The 20,683-nt window shown below is 36.4% G+C and overlaps 1 protein-coding gene across 19 annotated transcripts in view; it reads left to right on the top strand.

The window, feature by feature from the left end:
* BBX (BBX high mobility group box domain containing) overlaps positions 1-20,683 on the top strand; it is a 280,623-nt gene that overhangs the window by 187,800 nt on the left and 72,140 nt on the right. For all 19 annotated transcript variants that reach the window (XM_033432231.2, XM_004272082.3, XM_033432229.2 and 16 more), the window contains 3 exons: positions 861-1,103; positions 11,377-11,572; positions 15,640-15,707. In XM_033432231.2, coding sequence (XP_033288122.1) covers positions 861-1,103; positions 11,377-11,572; positions 15,640-15,707 — 507 coding nt within the window. The remainder of the gene's footprint in view (positions 1-860; positions 1,104-11,376; positions 11,573-15,639; positions 15,708-20,683) is intronic.

Genomic DNA, 20,683 nt, shown 5'->3' with positions numbered 1-20,683 from the left:
ATTGAAAGCAGGAAGACAAGGCCATAGGCAAGAGTGGTACTAGGGCAGTGGCAATGAGAATTACACAGATGGAGAGGATCAGAGCTTTGCAGAAGTCCTTGAAGACCTTCAATGAAATGTTTAAGAAAAGGGAGGATTCAAAACAGATTTTGAAAGTTTAAGCCCTATCACCGTTGAATTTCAGTGGACAAGAAAGTGTGATATCTACAAGCTTGAAAATTTACTATGTAGCTCTTCCTTCCAATAATGTTAGAGGTCTGTTTTGATTGTTACACTAAGAGGCTCCACTTGTGATATGCACAAAAACATTAAGTAGTCTGTATTAGATTTTTATCTACTTTCATGTTAAACATTTTCATATTATTAGTTGTACAACAGCACATTCCAAAGAGTAGAAAGACAGAACTAATGCTTATGTGTCTTATGTGGATATTGTTGTTAATCTTGAGACCCGTATATCACAGAATGGGTTGAATCCTTCATTCAATAGTTAGTTAAATACTAATGTTAGACCAGACATTAAGCTATACACTGTGTATGAGGAAAATAAGAGAGCTTTTGTCCTCAAAGAGCTCACTGTTAGTGAGAAAAAAATGTAAGCAATTATAACAACAATGTGATATATGCTGTAGTACAGACATGCACAGGTTGCTGTAGAAACTAAGCAAAAGAAAACATCTTAAGTTGGTTACCAACCACAAACAGTGGTTGATGACTTTTAAAAAATCGTTTTTTTCCCCCAATTTGTAAGTTGTTTAAGTGGAGCTAAGGAAAAATACAATTTGAAAACCAAGACTAATTGCTAAAGCAAAGTTATCCAGGATGTGTTAAACATTTGGCTTTTGTTTTATTGCTAATAGGTTCAACTTCTTGGGGCCGATGGTCTAGAGCAAGATGTCGGTGAAACTGAAGATGATGAATCACCAGAACAGCGAGCCCGGAGACCAATGAATGCATTTCTCTTATTTTGCAAACGTCATCGCTCCCTTGTACGTCAGGAACACCCCAGGCTTGATAACCGAGGTGCTACCAAGATACTAGCTGATTGGTGGGCTGTTCTCGATCCAAAGGAAAAGCAGAAATACACAGACATGGCCAAGGAGGTAGGTTACAGTGACGAGGTTTTATGGTGACCGTGAGCAACCAATCCTGTAACCCCCAGTCAGTAAATTTGGAGTCCGTGCTAAAGGTCTAGCAGCACGAAGGTGAATCCTTGAATCAAGTGTTATGTGAAGACATACAAGCTTTGTTCCTATTCCTGAATTCCAAGTCCACCTTGCAAATACTGGTGAGGTGCCAAAAGCAACCTATTACCAAGAAGTTTTTTCGCATTGTATATATTCCACTGATTGATGTGAGGGATTGATTTTTATGAAGGTGATTTTATTTATTATGAATGGTTTTTGTTTTTAGTATTTCTAGGAACCCGCTTCTGCTGTCAGAGAATGCCCATAGTAAAGATGACAATATTAATCTAGTTCTGATGCTGAATAGCTTTGTAACCATATCTAAGTCAATCTCTGGGTCTCAGCTTTTCTTTTCTTTTCTTTTTTTAAAATATGTTTTTAGAATGAGAAAGTTAGAGCAAAATTTGTATCCCTTCCAGTGCTAATACTTTTTGATTTTGCAATAAACGCAATTATCAAGAGATTTGCCTTGACTTGTTTCTGTAGGTTGTGCAGCCTGAATATTTAAAACCAGTAAATGAATGAATGGCAGTGGAACAGGATGTACTGTGATGTGTGCATGCATGTAAACACTGTGTAGGCAATAGTTGTGGAGAAGTATTTCTATGCAGGAAGGCTATTCAGAGAGGTGGGGCATTAATTCCAAACTGTGAGTAAATTTCTTGAAAAATTGTATTCTAGTCTGTTCCTAAAATAATCTTAAATGAATGTGAGTTCATTATGCATTTAAAATGTATTGTCTAGTGGATTTAGCAAGTAAGGGGAAAGCAAAGCAATATCATTGTGGTTAAATTTGAAAGGAGTAATTCTAACTGTTTCTTGAGCGTTGCAACTTGCAAATAATCTTGATTCCTAGCCACGCAAACATTTGGTTAAGTTCTATGGAAAGATGAACCAGCAGGGGACAAATACAGAGTTTCAAGTGAGATATTTTATTAGATATCTCAGTATGTAGAAAAATAGTTCTTTCAACTGCTGTGGTTTTATTGAGTTTTTTAACAAGCTAAGATGGAACATAAAAATTTCTTATGCAATGTTCAGGGAAATTTGAATCCAGAGTAAATGATTAGCATAGTTGCTATGTAATTAACGATTACATAAGGCTTCAGGAATTAACTGTATTGTTAAAGACAGGATTTTGACTATGTAGAGCATCTAGAAAATTTAAAATCAATTCCAGTAACCTACATGATTTTAAATGTTGCAGGACATTTTCATGAGCATAACAGTAATTAACAGTAAAATTTTCCTATTAGATAGCTTTAGATCCTTTCATAGTCATGCTTATATGATAAAACAAACAATTATCTGAAACCTCATAGGGAACTGCACAAACTTCCTATAATTAAACTCTTGAGTTTGTTTTTGGATTACTGTTTTTGGATAACATGCAACCTGTCTCACTATACTGTTTGCTTTTTCTTAAATACTGCTACTTTACAAACCAAATAGGTGGCCATTTTTAAGAGGAGGAAGCATTATTTTCATACAGGAATTCCTTTACTAATTACTTAATTAGCTTCACAGTATTTGCCATTGTGGTGAGTAATGAAATCTAAATCTGATAAGGTGCCCCCCACTGCAAACTACTTCAAGTAGAGACCATAACTGGATCTTCCATCTCACAACTTGCCTTGTTGCTCTTATGAAATATTGTCTCACTTCTAGTACCAAGTGTGGAAGGTTCAGTTGCTTTGAAAATCCTTTATACAATTGGTTTCTAGGCATAAGTGATACTTGTTTCAACTTATTGACCAAATGGTTTCAAAATTACGTTAAAGTGCAGGTAATTGTGCTGGTGCTTTTTGTGTTAATATTGCATCCTTAATTGAAATGTCAGTTTAATCAACAAAAACTTATTGGGTGGCTTCAATGTACCGGGTCTTAACGATTGTTTGTGATAAATATGGTCTCAGTTCCTCAAGGTCCCCTCTCTCCAGGCAGTCATTTTTAAAACAATTTTTATATGTGTAACCTTTTAATTTTAAACCCCCAATTTAAAATGTGTTCTCTATTAGGAACAAGACATAGTCTTGCAGCTTAGTTTGCATGTGAGTGTAAATAGTTATGTGATGTTCACCAATATCTATTCTGTCATTACCAATTGAATGAGAAGTACTTAATTTTTTCCATTCTCTTCTTGTTTTTAAAATATATTCTTAAAGTAATAATTAATACAACTTTGAAGAGATCGTTTTTTTTTAACCTGTTAAAACTTTCTCTGACTCTTCCCTTGCTTTTTGATTATTTTCTATGTGTGCATCTGGTAAGAGGACATACCTGTTTTGGGATTTGTTTTCGGTTTCTTGAATTATTTCCCAGTACTGATTGGCATTGTTGAAAAAATGGTTGAATGAGGGTTTCATATTCTCTGATGAATCTCATTAGAGCAATAATTAGTTATAAGTAATTTAAAAAATACTGTCCTAAGGATATAACCTGGGTTCTTTTCTTAAATTCGGCAGTGTGCACGATGGTGCAGTGTTGTGGACATTCACAGGCTCTAGCTTCTTCAACTGCCTGTTAGGAGACCCAGAAACAATATTATTTTTCCTTTTATCATTTTCCCTTACAAATATATGAATATAAGCCTGCATTTTTGACTAAGATATTGCTGGAAACTTCCACATGTCACTTAAACTAATAGTCATAGTTAATTAATGGACAGTCAATGTAGAGGATCACATATGTTGTCCTTCAGGTAGAGCAGAGTCAGTGCAAAGAAGAGGGGAGGACCTGGAAAGTTAAGGCAATTTTGAGTGACCTTTATAATACCCCCTCCTTTGGTTTTTGTAGGATCTGAGGCATAAGGCAGAATGCATGCATTTATTAATTGGTTCATTCCAGACTGGATGTTTTACCTAAGCACAAACATGTAAAGTCAGTTATCCCATTCTTCAGAGCAGGGATCTAAGGCTCTTTGGAGTTCGTATCTTGACCACCTCTACATTGGTGGAGCCTGGGATACTCTTGCCTATTTGACTCTAGCATCCTTGTAGTATATACTGCTCACTTTAGACAGCTGAGAGACTAGAGATTTGAGTAAGTCAGTCAAAAATGGTAACAATAACATGTCGTGGGTCTTACGGGAGGAGTCTGCCTGTGCAGAGGTTGGGGTCAGGTTGGGGGTATTTCAGAAAAGGCTTTATGAAGTTGATAGAATTTGGTGTGGGCTTTGGTATAGGATTTAGAAGAAAGGCAAGGATAAGAGCAGATATGGAAAAGTGAGAACAATTTCAAGAACAAGAAAGTTTTACCCCAAGCCTGGGGTATTTGTATCAGAGTAACAGGAAACGATGATATAAAGGCAAAAAATCTTGGGAGACTGGCCTGAAAAGTTGGAAGTTCAGCTGTATGTCAATAAAAAGCTGTGGAATTAAATGCAATAAAATACAGCTTGAAGGGAAACCGTAATAGCCTTTCGTAAATGTTGGTATCTGTTGTCGTCAGTAGTCTAGGAGAGATTATCACCACAAATCTCCATGGGGTCTTTAGTGATCAGTTCTTCCTCCATGTTTCTTCAAGATAAAATTAACATATTCATTCCCTTGCTTTGATTTCATCGGAAATGTATTCTTCTCCAAAGAAGATTTACCGTCATTTTCTCATGTATTACTCTGAACAGTTTTTGTTAATTATCACATCATGCTTAACAGAATTTGTATTTTTACAAGAATGTTGTGGCATCTTTCATACTACTAAGCTAGAGCAGTAGCTCATTTATCTCCACATTCTGGAGAAACAAGTGTTACACAAAAGTGATTTCTAGGTAGATGAAACTTTGCTGTTTCTTTAAACACTCTTATTTTATATATTTATCCCAGAAATTTTATGTAATATTTTGTTTAAATACTTCCTTACTTAAAAATTTCAGAATGCCTGTTAATTTTTTTCAAAATTTCAACCCATTGTTTCTCTACAAGAATAATTTTATAATCTGTAACTTGGTGAGACTTTTGTGAACAATTGAGTTACAGTCATATTTTTATCTGTATATTAAATGATTCTTAGCCCTTTTGTTCTTTTGAATTTCCTCTTTGCTTTTCCATGAGTCTTTCTTTTCGGTCCACCCTCAGCTGTCAATTGACATTTCTTTCTTCTGTCAGCCGCTTTGGACTGCCTCTAATGAAATGACTTTACTCTGTGTGGGGTTTTCTGAGTATCACTTAATTAGGGGCCCCGCCACTTTGCGGGGAGGTGGGTAGTGAAACCAAAGATTTGGGCTTCATGTTTCCCAGTACTTTTTGTTTCTGAGACCTTTCCCATTCCTGTGTTCCAGATGTCAGGACTTTCTTACTATAAAAAATATTCAAGTGTTTATTTTTGAAATAATAATATCAAGTTTTGAGTATTGCTTTATTCTGCCCAGGATTCCATTATAAACATTTGACTCATTTAATCCTAAGAATAATCCCATGAGTTAGATGTTATTTTCCGAAAGCTAAGGATGAGGACACTGTGGCCCAGAGGACTTAAGTGACTTATCCAGGGCAGCAAATTAGTAGTAGTAGAGCTTGGGTTCTCATACTTGGCTTTCTCCATTCTCAGACCTTTCTGAGTTTCCACATCTATAAATGGCAATAAAGATGCCTGCCCTCACAGGGTCGAGGTAAGATGCAAATAAGGCATTGTGTGCACAGGCATGGTCTGAAGTTTAAAATGCTATACAAACGTTAATTGTTCCTGATAAGCAAACTTATGTTTGTTTGTATTTGTTACTTCTTTACCTAGTAATCTTTTACTGTTTTTATTAGGGCCTGTTAACACGCTGAAGTGCTACTGAAATACAAAATTAGTCTTTGAAACACAAGAATCAACAAAACTAAAATGCATCATTTGCCCAACTTGGCAGATACTGTCCAATGTGATTAATAATCCCTAACAAAATAGATGTTCCATTAAGTGAGCTAACTACTTGATTTCAGAAACATCAATCCATTGTTAGTAAACACTACTATTTAGATATTCAAATCAAATAAAATTATAGGGACTTTATAAAGACCCCCATAGCTAGTGATAAAAAAAATAGACCTCATAGTGAGTGACACTGAGAATTTAAACTGAGTCTCTTAAAACTAATTTTTGGTATTGGTTTCAGATGTTAATATTTGGATTGATTCAGGGACCTAATACTCCAATATCCTACAGTAAATCTTGATTACTTTGGAATTTGTGGTCATTCAAAGGGATGTAGGTAAAAATTAACTTTTGTACCGTTTGAAATATTGCAAATTCATGTCATAAACTATTTTTTAAAGAAAAGGTTTAAAGTGTTTAAGGAAATTACTAAAGCTAAGCGAACATATTTTTTAAAGAAAACATTTTACAATTCAAATTAGTTAACATGAATTATCTATTCATACATTTTCAGAAATGTAGATAGTTTTCTTACCCAGATCCCTATCTACCTTTTAAAATGTACCAAAATTACATTTTAAAAGAAATTCTGAAATTTTGGTACTTTTTAAATAGTGCTAACTGATTAAACTGACTTTCTCCTCCTTACCCAAATTAGGGAGTAAAATTGTCCTTTAAAAAACTTTGTATGTTGAAATGAACTGCCGTTGCCACAGTAATCCTTATAGGCAATTTAGGCAACTGTATCTGTAGCCAACTCAGTTTTTCCTTTATGACTTTTCTACAAGAGAACCAAACAATTCCCTGGTCACTTATTCAAGTCACTTTTTGAAGTGTATAGTTTTTACTGGAGTGGCTTTAACATGAAAGTTTTATAGGTTAATGTATAATTTGAAATATTTTTGTTCTGTTGGAACTGTAAACTTAATTCAATGTTCTGTCATATAAAAGTCTAATTAATTTTCTTCCTATTAAAATATCTAGTAAGAATAATTCAGATCTAAATGAGAAGTTTTAAAGTTTTGTGAGGGAAAGTTCCTAAAACTAAGGAAGTACAAATTAATGCCACTTCTCAAATATCTTCCTCTCCTCTTCCACCCTGTATAATGTGATTTCTGCCTGCCAATGTGAAAAGGTACAGCTGTCTCAAAATTCATTAGCTGTCTCAAAATTTATTATGCTAGGGACTCACTTAGCCCCCTGCAGAGTTCTAAGATTTAAAAGTGTGTTATAGCTCTTTAAAAATCAGATAATTCCTGTGTAATCTCTCCTTCATAATTCTGGTAGATTTTTTTTTATCATGGTGATATTTCACATATTTGCACCAGAATCAGCTCTCTTTATTTGTATAGATATTCCCAGGGTCCCTTATTACTGGACCTCACCAGGGTTATCATTCTCTTTCACTCTGTTGAGAAGATCTAGAATGTAATAATAGCTAGAAATACTCCTGGACTTTTTGATACATCCCCTCCCCTCCAATTAGAAACAAACAATTGGAAGACAGTTAATAAGTACATCTCTCCTTAAGGTGCTTTTTAAGATCAGATTTCCCATTCTTATAAATGATCTGCAAAAGTATGTAATGTTGAGACCCAATTTTTTAAAGATTAACATAATAGAGTGTTGTCTTTTGGTATATAGTAATGCCATTGTCATATATGAAGTAGACAGAATACTGTGGCAAAGGGTATGTATTTAATACCATTATTGAATAACAGTGATATATTATCACTGCTAATGAAATGTGGTAGTAGTTGAGGGTGGACAGAAAGGAGCCAGCATTTACTGAGCATCTTGTGTAAGTCAGGATCTGTGCCTATAAGGTAAATTCACTTAGGTTATCTAATCAGTTGGAAATTTGCAAAAATAAAATAGGAATTTTTATATTAATGGGCGATTTTAAAAAATCAGTGTTTTAGCAGGAGGTTAGTTACCTAGGAGATAGGACCAGTAGCCTGTGATTGATGTTCTTGGAGGATAACTGAGCTTCCCCTCCCACCCCCAGCATGAAAGCCCTGCCTTGGGGATCTGGATGGGTGGGCCTGTCTCTTTGGTCCTTTCAGTCCTGTGCTGATGGATTTTTGCCCACATGGTTGACCAGCTTGCTAATACTTTCACTCAGCTATTTGCTTCAGACTATATATAGTCTTTTTTCATTTCTCCCTTACTCAGCTTTCTCTGTAATCCCTTTCCTAATAACCTCATCACAACAAATGATTAAGCCTTTCTGTTGTCTCTTATAGCTGAATCAGAGCAAGTGATTGATGATGAGCCCAGTTCCAAGGACAGACATCCTCACACGCTGAGGGTTCTTCCTGCCTCCGCCCTCACTTGGGGTTCATACACTGCTTGTATTGACCTGTATGTCTTTTCATGAATTTATGGCATCTCCGTCTAAGGACAAGGGCTGTGTGTTATTCTTTTCTCTGTCTCCTACATTCTTAACCCTTTTGCTCAAATATATACTTGACTGAGCTAATGAATGTTGTTTTACATCGAGTTTAAGAATCTGCAAGGTTAAAATTGTAATACATTTATAGAGCATTGACTCTCATAATGAATTCTCAGTCACCATTTTCCATAAAACCTCACATACTCCAGGCGTTTCTCTTGCCTTTTGTTCTTCAACACATAGGTAGCTTCCCCTTTTACGGACCCTCTGCAAAACCATTTTTCATGCCTGAGCCAGGGGAAAGTCCGTGGACCATGTATAAGAAGAAGTAACATTTTGATTACTGATTGTGGATTGTAAACAGTTTGAAGGCAGAGACTCTAATTTATGCTCTTCTAGTCCCCAGTGTCTAACCAGTGTCTGTCACCTAGTCGATCCTCACAAAGTATTGAGATGGTTGTGGATGGGTGGGTAGAATAAGTGCAAGAGAAAGAGATGTTTATGGTCAGTGATTGTCTCTGCTTTATGTTATCTTCAGCACAGCTCCACATCATAAGTTAGTTTAAGCTAGCCTTTATTAATACCATCAGTGCTTTTAAAAATAGTTGATGCTGGTAATAATTCATTCATAAGAATGACAGTATTATCATTTTCATTACACATGTTGATTTTCATCAAAGCAAATTGCTAAGTGATTCTTAGAAAAGGATGTAATATTTACTGGGAAAGAACTTACCTAGCAGATCGACAACATTGGAGGGGAGGAAGGGGACACCTAAGAAACAGAAGAAATCTGAAGGCTAGTGACATCCATCTGTGTAGTTCCATCTGTGAATTGGGACTTTTTTTTTTTTTTTTTTTTTGCGGTACGCGGGCCTCTCACTGTTGTGGCCTCTCCTGTTGTGGAGCACAGGCTCCAGACGTGCAGGCTCAGCGGCCATGGCTCACGAGCCCAGCCGCTCCGCACCATGTGGGATCTTCCTGGACCAGGGCACGAACCCGTGTCCCCTGCATCGGCAGGCAGACTCTCAACCACTGCACCACCAGGGAAGCCTGGGACTTTTTTCTTCAGAAACCACCGAAAGTACCCAAAACTTTTAAAATTTCTTATGACAAATATGTTAAATTGTTTGATAGTCTTTTGTTACGTTATAGAGTGGTGACCTTTGTCCAAATGACTTTTCATCTGACAGACCAGCTCGTGTGCATTTTGCTGGGACAAAATAATGATGCATGTGCCTGCTGCTTTCATCTCACCCTATCATTTGTCACTTTCCATCACCAGACAGCAGGCGAGGCTATTTGTCTGCCTCAGCTTAACATGTAAATCCCCCCATGCATGTGAATGTGCTGGGATAGAGTACCTCTTACATTACATTGATACCTCCAAATTTATTCTGTTATGTGATGGTAAATTCTAGTTTGCATCTGGCCTTGTATCCCATTTTAATTATTTCTGTAGGAAAAGTAGAACTGTATCTTACTGTTTTTTACGCTTACCTTCCTTCCTCCTGTACCTATGTATCAATAGGCAGATATGCAGCTTTTAGTTTAAAAAAATTGATTATTCAGAAAATTTGAATTAAGGGTGATTCTAAACCATTGACTACTAACATTGCATTATATTATTTACAGTACAATTTTCATTTATATGATTTAAAGTGAAGTGGTGGAAAAAGTTTGTTAGTTGGATTACATATACTTTGCTTACACTAAGGGTAAAGGAACCTTTTTTTTCTTTAATGAGTTAGATAAGCTCATTAAATAAACCTTTTTTTCTTTAATGAGTTAGATAAACTCATAAACTTTTGAGCTTACACTAAATTAATTTTACACACAGAGTGACCATTTTAAAAAGCAAGTTTAGGGGATTGAAAGAATTGTATTAATTAAATAAGGTATCTAGCAGTAATATAACAAAATCATTGAAGAATACATGAAAAGTACATTTTATCAGATAACATAACCATTGGTAATATAACATGAATAGCAAGAAATATATTTTTGTTTAATTATCGCCAGGAAAGGGAAAGAAATGGCCAAGTTGGGGAAAAGGGAGAAAACCACAGAAAAGTGAAGGAGAAAGGAAGATATTAACAGTGAAGTTTGAAACCTCCAAATAAAGACATACAGTTTGTGATGGATTAATCTGCAACATCACACATCACAGCTCTCAGCATGTTCACTTTTGAGATCACATGTGCTCATTACAAAACCCTGGGATGTTACCAGGTGCAGCTACACTTTTTAGATGGAAGAATTGAGGTTGAGAAAGGTTGTATAATTTGCTTAATGTCCACAGCTGGCTAATAGCAGAGGTGGGTTTTGAACCCAGGTCATCAGATTCTGCATCCAGTACTCTTTCTTCTACATGGCCCTGCATCTTCAAAGAACTAAAACGTTCTGCATCAGTTTGCCCTACTTTGTTCCCCTTCTCCCATTCGTGATCTTGGTGCTTTTATCCCACAACTGATTACTTTGCTCTGTTAGGTGTCCCTGCATTTGCCTGTACAGTAAAGCACAGATTTAATTTTTAACATACTTAGTAAATTAAGCAGTGAGCAGAATCTAGTTACTGGCCCTGGGACTGACTCACATTTTGTAAGGTACTTGATACCTGCTTTGAAATAGGTGCTGCTTTACACACCACATTATGAATAACTCCCTTTCTTTACCAAGGTCAGGTAACTTTTTGGATCCTAAAAAAAAAAAGATACAAAATGTGTTGCCTCTGAACCCTCATCCCACAAATGAACTTTCTAGCAGATAAATTCATGTCCTAGCTCTAAAGCCCTGTACTGAGATTGTCATTCTTCTACAAGGAAAGAACTTACTGAAAGTGTTTTTTTCATTCATTATCTAAATAGGGGAGTAAGGTGAAGGTACTTTTTCAATCTATGTGTTAATTAAAATATGTTATCTGTTCTTTATTTATAGTATAAAGATGCATTTATGAAAGCAAATCCTGGCTACAAATGGTGTCCTACCACAAACAAGCCTGTGAAATCCCCAACATCCACTGTCAATCCACGGAAGAAACTGTGGGCCTTCCCATCTGACTCTTCAAGAGACTTGTCAAGCCCCAAGAAAGCAAAGACTGAAGAAATGCCTCAGCTGAACTTTGGGATGGCTGGTGAGTTTAGACACTAATTTCACCTGTTCTTTAAGAACAGGTCAATTCATTTAGGCAGTATTTTTAACAGATAATAGAAAGAGAGAGAAAAGCAAAATTTAACCAATAGGAAGCAATGGCAAATATGCAGCATAGCTTAAAGCTTTGGAGTATAACATACATAGAATGTGTATATATAATATAGTTAAAGAAAGGAGGTATGGACCAAGTGGTTGAGTCATTACAAATATGTGTGGATTCCTGACATTGACATCATGGAAAAGCAGACAGCAATGTGGAGATTGTCCGGAGCTCAGGGAATTTTATAATGTAACAAAATAGCTTACAAACTCATTCACAGTAAGCACCTTAGTTATCTTGGATACCAAAAAAAACACAATTATGTAGATCATCTGAGGATATTAAACATCGAAACCAAGAGTATGAACAACTCTATCACAAATCTGTGATGGATCTGACAGCTGTTTCTTAGAGGGAATTTCCATCCTACCCTCTCTCTGGCCCCCATTCCTGTTACGGGCCAGGCAAATTTAACATTCCAGATGGTCCCATTTGTTATGAGACCTTAATACTCTTTGGGTGGTAAGGAATGCTACAGCATTTATTACCATGAAATAAAGCATTTATATTCACCCTGCAAATGATTCTATCTTCCATGGCTATTATAATACCGTAATCAAGAGAGGAGTTTTCCGGGATGAAATAGGGAGATTGGGCAGGATGGAAGCATTGAAGTTGGTGTTGAGCTATAGGGTTCCTGTTTCATTATTACAAGCAAATTTTCTTTAAGATGAGAGCTCTGAACAGTTTGCAAAATGGAAAGCTTGGGAATGGAAGTTAAGCAGTATTGTGATGACACTTCATTTTTTTAATAGCCAGTAGGCCTAATGAGATCTAACAGTGTAGTGTGTGATTCATGGTATAACAAAGTGTGTGGTGATGTCATATATAAATCTAAGAAATGCAGTATGATGCAATGGCAGCATTCTGGGGGAACAAAGTCTTCAGGTGATTGTTATGTAAGTGTCTGTAGTATAATTCTAGGTGAGCTTCCAAAATGATGCTTTTGCATATCCCAGAGGAATCAGAATAGAAATCTGTCCTTGTTTTAGCTGTTACTTTGTATAATTTTAGCTTCAACCCACTTGCTAGTAGTCTTGGTGAGCTCTCTAGACTCCCCAGATTGTGTCAGTAAGAGTCTCTTATAAAACATTTTATCATCAGGACCAAATAAGAGGATATTATTACTGGCTTCTAAATAAATTCCTTTGATTAGCATTTATCTTCCATTGCTTTTTCTCCCAGTTCTAAATCTAGATTGGTCTATGTAGGTTTTTTTTTTTTTTTTTTTTGCACACAGTGGCTCTTCAAAAGCCAAAAGTAATTGTAGATAAACTACAGAAAGCAGTGAAAGATGTCTGCCTGTAGCACCGTTTCTGACAGTTTATTAATCTACCTGTTATACCTACAAATTTAAAGTGGGACCTAGACTTCAACCAGGATATTTACAAGTCAGCTTTTATTTTTTAAATTTTATTTATTTAATTATTTATTTTTGGCTGTGTTGGGTCTTCGTTGCTGCACGTGGGCTTTCTTCTAGTTGTGGCGAGCAGGGTCTACTCCTCGTTGCGGTGCGCGGGCTCCTCATTGTGGTGGCTTCTCTTGTTGCAGAGCACTGGCTCTAGGCACGCGGGCTTCAGTAGTTGCGGCTCGTGGGCTCGGTAGTTGTGGCTCACGGGGCTCTAGAGCGCAGGCTCAGTAGTTGTGGCGCACGGGCTTAGTTGCTCTGCAGCATGTGGGATCTTCCCGGACCAGGGATCGAACCCGTGTCCCCTGCATTGGCAGGCGGATTCTTAACCACTGTGTCACCAGGGAAGCCCCTACAAGTCAGCTTTTAAAAACAGCATTCTTTAAGCAAAATACAGGAAAGAAGGAAAACAACTTTCTCACATTTATCTCATTATATCTAAGGGCCTGTGATGGATGTTGGAAATCCATGATCAGAGCCCTTGTTAAGCTAGTGTATAGCGGATAACATTGGTGTGATGTTCCTTTTTAACACAATGAAAGCAAATTAATTTGCCTTTAATTGAAACATGGTGCTTAGCTGTTTAAATCTAGGGGATACTTTAGGGCTTTTAGAGGCCAGTTTATGCTTTTCCTCAGCATGGAATCTCATTTTGCTTTGTTTTCCCAATAGTCCTTGTCACATGACATTTTGCATTTTGAATAACCCCAAAGCAGTCAAGTGTATAATTTCCAAGGAGGGAAAGCTATGTAGAATTTAATTTAGTAGAAGCCCTCTTGGTGAAGGGAAAGCAGCTATTTATATAAATATATTTTTGATATATCCAAATAACATTATATAAATTAATATAAAAGATGATGATTTCTTGTCTGTGTTTTAGTGTCTATACAGCAAAGTCATATTGGTATATAAGTTAAATAAATTATCATGGAAGTATGTTCCTATTTTACTTTATAATTTGAACTAACACATTTTTATCTTTATTAGAATGCAATTATGCACTAACACATTTTTATCTTTATTAGAATGCAATTATGCAAGACTCCTGATCTCTAGAATGGCAGCTGCAAAAGTATTTAGCTGCCCAAAGAACCAAAGTACACCTTTACTTTCTGCTAAATTCATTTCTCTCTCCTGATTTTTATTTGCCAGTAGATTTATGTGTCTCTTTTAGTAGCCAAAATAGTTCATAAACTTAACATTTAATTAAGGATGGGCTCTTAAAACAACAACAGAGAGCCTTATTTCAGCAAACCAGCTCATGTTCCTCTGTGTATTCCTACGTGGCTACCTTCCAATATGGAGCTGTTTTGTGACCACCTGATTGTTTGCTGACATATTTTCCCCTCTACTAAGCCGTTCCTTCCTTCCTTCCTTCCTTTGTTCCTTCCTTCCTCCCTCCCTTCCTTCCTTCCTTCCCCTCAGATTCTTTTTTCAAAAAAATATATATTTTTTAATTTGACTATATGTAAGATGTGGTCAGAGTTGCTTCATGAGTTCCTGAGACAGATTGTATTCAAAGATGTACTTAAGGGCATATCTTTAAACAAAAAAATCAAAAAAGAAAGAGAAGAGAGACACCTTAATGTCTTCAGGCAACACTATGCCCGGTCCTCATTTTGAATTGTAGAGAGATTACTAAAATAAAAAGTGCATTTATTGAGGACCAATATGCACTGGGATAAGCACTGACTTAGACAGTTTCAGATACGTTAGTTCATTGAAGTTCTGAAATTTAATTCATTTAAGACAAAGTCTGTAGGTTTCTTATTGTCTGTACTTCCCCTGTTTAGATATAATCCTGGGTCATAGATGTATCAGTTTGCTTTCATTTTCTCTTTCTTTTTCTGTTGATTATTGAAGGAATGAAAACAAAGACCTTTGGTAGTATAAAAAGGGTTCATTTTCAATGTTAAAGGTATTTCGAGGCCTTTCAAGGAAGGGCCTAACTGTACCCCTAAGATTTAAGATGTTATAAATATATCATTGTTTAATTTAAATTTGTTTTTGTAAGTTTTAAAGAAAGAATATTTGAGCAAAGCCCACTAGATTTTTGGAGTCCCCTTTGTAAAATACCTCCCTGTTCTCTAGTTCCTCTGATGGCCTTGTTCTTTTTATCAGCCTGATATCATGTGGCAGAAATAACAATTTGAGAATAACAATCTCAAGTTTCTTAGAACACAAGTATAAGCACTCTTTCGTTTAAAAAAAAAAATCCATCCAGACTCCCCATGCAGTAAGGAAAGAAGCATCACATTAGGAGATAATTCATGTTATAAACAGCTGTGGTATTGAAGAAAGTATTTTGTTGGAATGGTGGACAACAGTGGTATTTAAAAAGCTCACAAAAGTATGAGTACTAAGCACATGTACCCCGGGTTTTTCCTTCATGAAGAGTTTCAGAAGTTTTCTGTAATAAGTTACATGTGGTTCTGTTGGATTTCTGATTGCTGGTCTTCGTGAGTATTCTTTTTCGACTCTGGACTATATGTACTTCGTGGTTATGAATTGACGATTTACTTGTTTTTGACTTATTTAGATCCTACTCAAATGGGAGGCCTGAGCATGCTGCTTTTAGCTGGAGAACATGCTCTTGGTACACCCGAGGTAAGTGGTCCCTCATCCCTCTCCACTCTGCACCTGCTGCGGGTCGAGAACACAGACATTTGTGTTCTGTTCACACTGTTAGTTCTACAGTTTCACTTTTTACAGCTCATGAATAAACTCTGCTTTTAATTGTTTTCATTAAGTTCTCTATGTGCATTATATTGTGCCTTGAGGGTAACAGAGTGGGGTACATAAACCCAAAAGGACACAAACACAAGTCAGGTGCAGATTTTGAGGTTCCCTGAGCATAGGAATAAGACTTGCAATGTACAGATAATTAGCATTTGCCATGACTGTGCCATGGGGTCCATAGGGTGGATCCTATGATTCATTCATTCTATTCATAACATTCTCTGCTTTTGTGATGTTCTCATTAGACTTGCTAGTGAAAAGATGAGAGTTAAAAAAAGCATGAAACTGTCAGTCTCTCTGGTACCTAAATAAATACAAACTCCTGTTTTTGAAAATCAGGAAACATGGCATTCCAAGATTGCTTAGTTTTTAAAATGGAAAATGAAAAAGGACCCAGGCCCTTATGACCTTGGTTTCATTTTTTATTCCCTTGTATTGTTATTAGGCTGTTTTTGCTAAATATTTTTAAGTATGGTTTTGATAGGCAGGTAGTATCCGGTAGCCATGCATAGTTTGCATTTGTGGAATTCCTCTATTTTCCAGACCCATTTAACAGAGGCCAGATGCAGTGACCTGCAGATCATATTATTTTACCAAACTCAGGTCCTTGAGCTGGAAGTTTTTCAATCCCCAACCAGAGTTGCTATTTAGGACAAAATAGCAATTTTATTGCATATATATATATTTTTTTCTTTCTTTCTTTCTTTTGTTTTTTAAGTCGTGTGCGTGCTATATGGATTACAGTTGAAGTCTATTCAGATAATCGTTTTAGAGGATACCACATAAGATATTTACATCACAAAAGGTTTTTATCATTTACAGTTTATATTTGGGATCCATAGTAGTTGACCATATGTTCAATTTGATTTAACTTTTTATTTCTGTTCAATTCAGTGTAGCAATAAATGTGTAAATTCGGTGGACTGGTAGTTATTTACATTGTACTAATCTTTAGCTAGAAAAAGTAAACATGGCACTTTGTACCTTTGCATACTCATTATTCAGCATGTTTGTACTTCCTCACACAATAGCCTTCTCTGGCATCATTTTACTTTCTAACACATGGATGCTCCCTAATAGCAATCAGACTGACTCTCACTTGGGTGTAGAGTATCCCAAGCATGTTCCCACAGGTGAATGTCGGAGTAATAATGCACATTTGACCTTTCAACACAGTCTGACTCATGATTTCCAAGAATACACTATATTGTGAGAGTTAGTATCATCTTTTCTAACAGATTAGATAATAATGGAGTTTTCTTCCCAATATCTATTAGCATTCCTTTTAACTTTCAGGAAAAAATGTAAACAAACATCTAAGAACTTACAGATAGATGCTATCTATCTGTAAATGCTAGTCAAAGAAAGGAATACTTTTTTTTCTTTGATTAAAGTTTCTCTCTTAGGCTCTTTTTAGTGAATAGCTCTTCTCACAGCTTTTAAGGACAGCAGAGTTTGACACAAGCAGTTTAAACCATGCATTGGTCAGCCTTCCATTTCTGATGAAGGGGAACTGTTTTTTTTGTTTGTTTGTTTTACATCTTTATTGGAGTATAATTGCTTTACAATGGTGTGTTAGTTTCTGCTTTATAACAAAGTGAATCAGTTATACATATACATATGTTCCCATATCTCTTCCCTCTTACATCTCCCTCCCTCACACCCTCCCTATCCCACCCCTCCAGGCGGTCACAAAGCACCGGGCTGATCTCCCTGTGCTATGCGGCTGCTTCCCACTAGCTATCTATTTTACGTTTGGTAGTGTATATATGTCCATGCCTCTCTCTCGCTTTGTCACAGCTTACCCTTCCCCCTCCCCATATCCTCAAGTCCATTCTCTAGTAGGTCTGTGTCTTTATTCCTGTCTTACTCCTAGGTTCTTTATGACATTTTTTTCCCTTAAATTCCATATATAACTGTTTTGAAAATTCTCAAGCTAAAGAAATAAAGTTAAATGGCTTAAAGAAGTAAACCGTACAGGAGAAGGGAATTTATGCTAAGGAAGAAGTTGCCAGCACTTAGGTCTTTAAGAACCACTTCTAAGAATACAACTCTTTCTTCATAATCTGTATTTTTCATCTCAGATATATTTAGGTCATTATTGAAAATAATCTTGAGATACTGAAATAATAAAGCAGCAAAATTTGTATAAAATAATGCTGTCTCTAAATATAATTAGTTTGAGAGTTTATGTCATAGGTATCAGTAGATTTCATTTAGCACCTAATTTCTATGCAATGTCTTATTCCAAATATGTAGACATGGTCATAGAACTTTAGGGGCTTATGTACATTGGCAGATGACAAATACAGTGAATACATACTTGTATTTTTAAAAGAAAATTATAAATATAATGAGAGAAGGAGAGAAGTACAGAAATTTCATGCTTCTGACATTTGGAACAATTACTATGAAGTCTGTTTATACTATTAGGTAGGACCAGTCAAATAAAGTGACATTTTACAAAACTTCTGCCACAGAGGAGGTCTAATCGTAATGGCTTTTTAAAATGCCACGAGAAAATTCTTATTCTGAAATATTTTATTTAAAGGGAGATTTTCCTTTGTTCAATAGTCTAAAACCTAATCACATAGAAAAAGTCCTCAAAAGTCTATTTTTTAATATAGAAAATTTAATATAGGTAATAGCTGTATTTTTAAAAACAATTCTAGAAGGTAGAGAGGCTTGCTGTTACGGGAACAGTAACATTCCAGGTTAAAAGCTTCTTTGGCCTGTACAATTTCCCAGATCTACATGTGATGTGCTCTTAGGGTTTTCAGAGAGAAATTATATGTTCTTGAGATAGCAGTGAACAAATAATAACAAGCAAAATGTTTGAGTTTTCTCCTTTTTTTCTCAGTCTTCTGATTAACTCTGAATCTGCCACAATAGATTTTTGGCGTTATCAGGTCAACATTTTTATATGCTACTGTTATTAAGCCAAGCTTGGTTCTGTAATTTGTGTCTCTGATGAATAAAAGGGATAAAAATTGCATTTATAATTTGTTTGTTTCTTTTTCACATAAATGATCAGTCCTGTATTTTCTTTATACCCAGAGTACATTGAAATGCATTACATATTTGGGATAAATTTTAAAAGCAGTGTTTGTTATTAAAGAGTTTATGGATTAAAGAAGCAAAATAAATGTATAGGCATACCTCATTTTATTGCAGATATTGCATTTTTTACAAATTGAAGGTTTATGGCAACCCTGTGTCCAGCAGGTCTATTGGCAACATTTTTTCAACTGTATTACTCGCTTCATATCTCTGTGTCACATTTTGTTAATTCTTGCAGTATTTCAGACTTTTCCTTATTATTATATTTGTTATGGTGGTCTGTGATCAGCGATCTTTAATGTTACTACTGTAATTTGGGGAGGGGGTGCTACAAATCACACCCATATGAGACAGCGAACTTAACTGATAAAGGTTGTGTGTGTTCTGACTGCTCCACCAACCAGCAGTCCCCCCCTCCCCCTCATCTCTCTCCCTCTCCTCAGGCCTCTCTATTCCCTGAGACACAACAATGTTGAAATTAAATCAGTTAATCACTCTACACTGGTCTCTTAAGTGTTCAAGTGAAAGGAAGAGTCACATGTCTCTCATTTTAAATCGAAAGGTAGAAATGATCAAGCTTAGTGAGGAAGGCATGTTGAAAGCTGGGGAAGGCTGAAAGTGAGCCCTCTTGCGCCAAACAGCCAAGGTGTGAATGCAAAGGAAAAGTTCTTGAAGGAAATTAAAAGTACTGTTCCGTTTAACACCCAAATGATAAGAATGGGAAACAGTCTTATTGCTGATATGGAGAAGTTTTAGTGGTCTGGTTAGAAGATCAAACCAGACACAACATTCCCTTAAGCCAAAGCCTAATCCAGAGCAAGGTCGTAACTCTGTTCGATTCTGTGAAGGCTGAGAGAGGTGAGGAAGCTGCAGAAGAGAAGTTTGAAGCCAGCGGAGGCTGGTTCAGGAGCTTTAAGAAAAGGTGCCATCTCCATAACATCAAAGGGCAAGGTGAAGCAGCAAGTGCTGATGTAGGAGCTGCAGCAAGTTATCCCAAAGATCTAGCTAAGATACCTCATGAAGGTGGCTACACGGAACACCAGATTTTCAGTGTAGATGAAACAGCCTTCTACTGGAAGAAGATGCCATCTAGGGCTTTCATATCTAGGGAGGAGAAGTCAATGTCTGACTTCCAGGCTTCAAAAGACAAACCCACTCTCTTGTTGGGGACTAATGCAGCTGGTGACTTAAATTGAAATCAGTGCTCATTTACCATTCGAAAAATCCTAGGGCCCTCAAGAGTTAGGCTAAACCAACTCTGCCTGTGCTGTATAAGTGGAACAGCAAAACCTGGATGACAGCATATCTGTTTATAACAGTTTACTGAATATTTTAAACCCGCTGTTGTGACCTACTGCTTAGAAAAGAAGATTCCTTTTAAAATATTACTGCTCATTGGCAATGCACTTGGTCATCCAAGAGCTCTGATGTAGATGCACAACGAGACTAATGTTTTCATGCCTACTAACACATCCATTCTGCCACCCATGGAACAAGGAGTCTCTTCGACTTTCAAGTCTTATTATTTAAGAAATACATTATGTAAGGCTGTAGCTGCCATATATAGTGATTCCTCTGATGGATCTGGGCAAAGTCAGTTAGTTGAAAACCTCCTGGAAAGGATTCACCATCCTAGATGCCATTAAGAATGTTTGCGTTTCATTGGAAGAGATCTAAATATCAACATTAAGGGAATTCCCTGGCGGTCCAGTGGTTAGGACTTGGCGCTTTCACTGCCAAGGCCTGGGTTCGATCCCTGGTCGGGGAACTAAGATCCCAAAAGC

This window comes from Orcinus orca, chromosome 5, assembly GCF_937001465.1.
Source record: "Orcinus orca chromosome 5, mOrcOrc1.1, whole genome shotgun sequence".
Lineage (NCBI taxonomy): Eukaryota > Metazoa > Chordata > Mammalia > Artiodactyla > Delphinidae > Orcinus > Orcinus orca.
The sequence above is the reverse complement of the archived record's forward strand: the minus strand, read 5'-3'. Positions and strand labels throughout refer to the sequence as shown.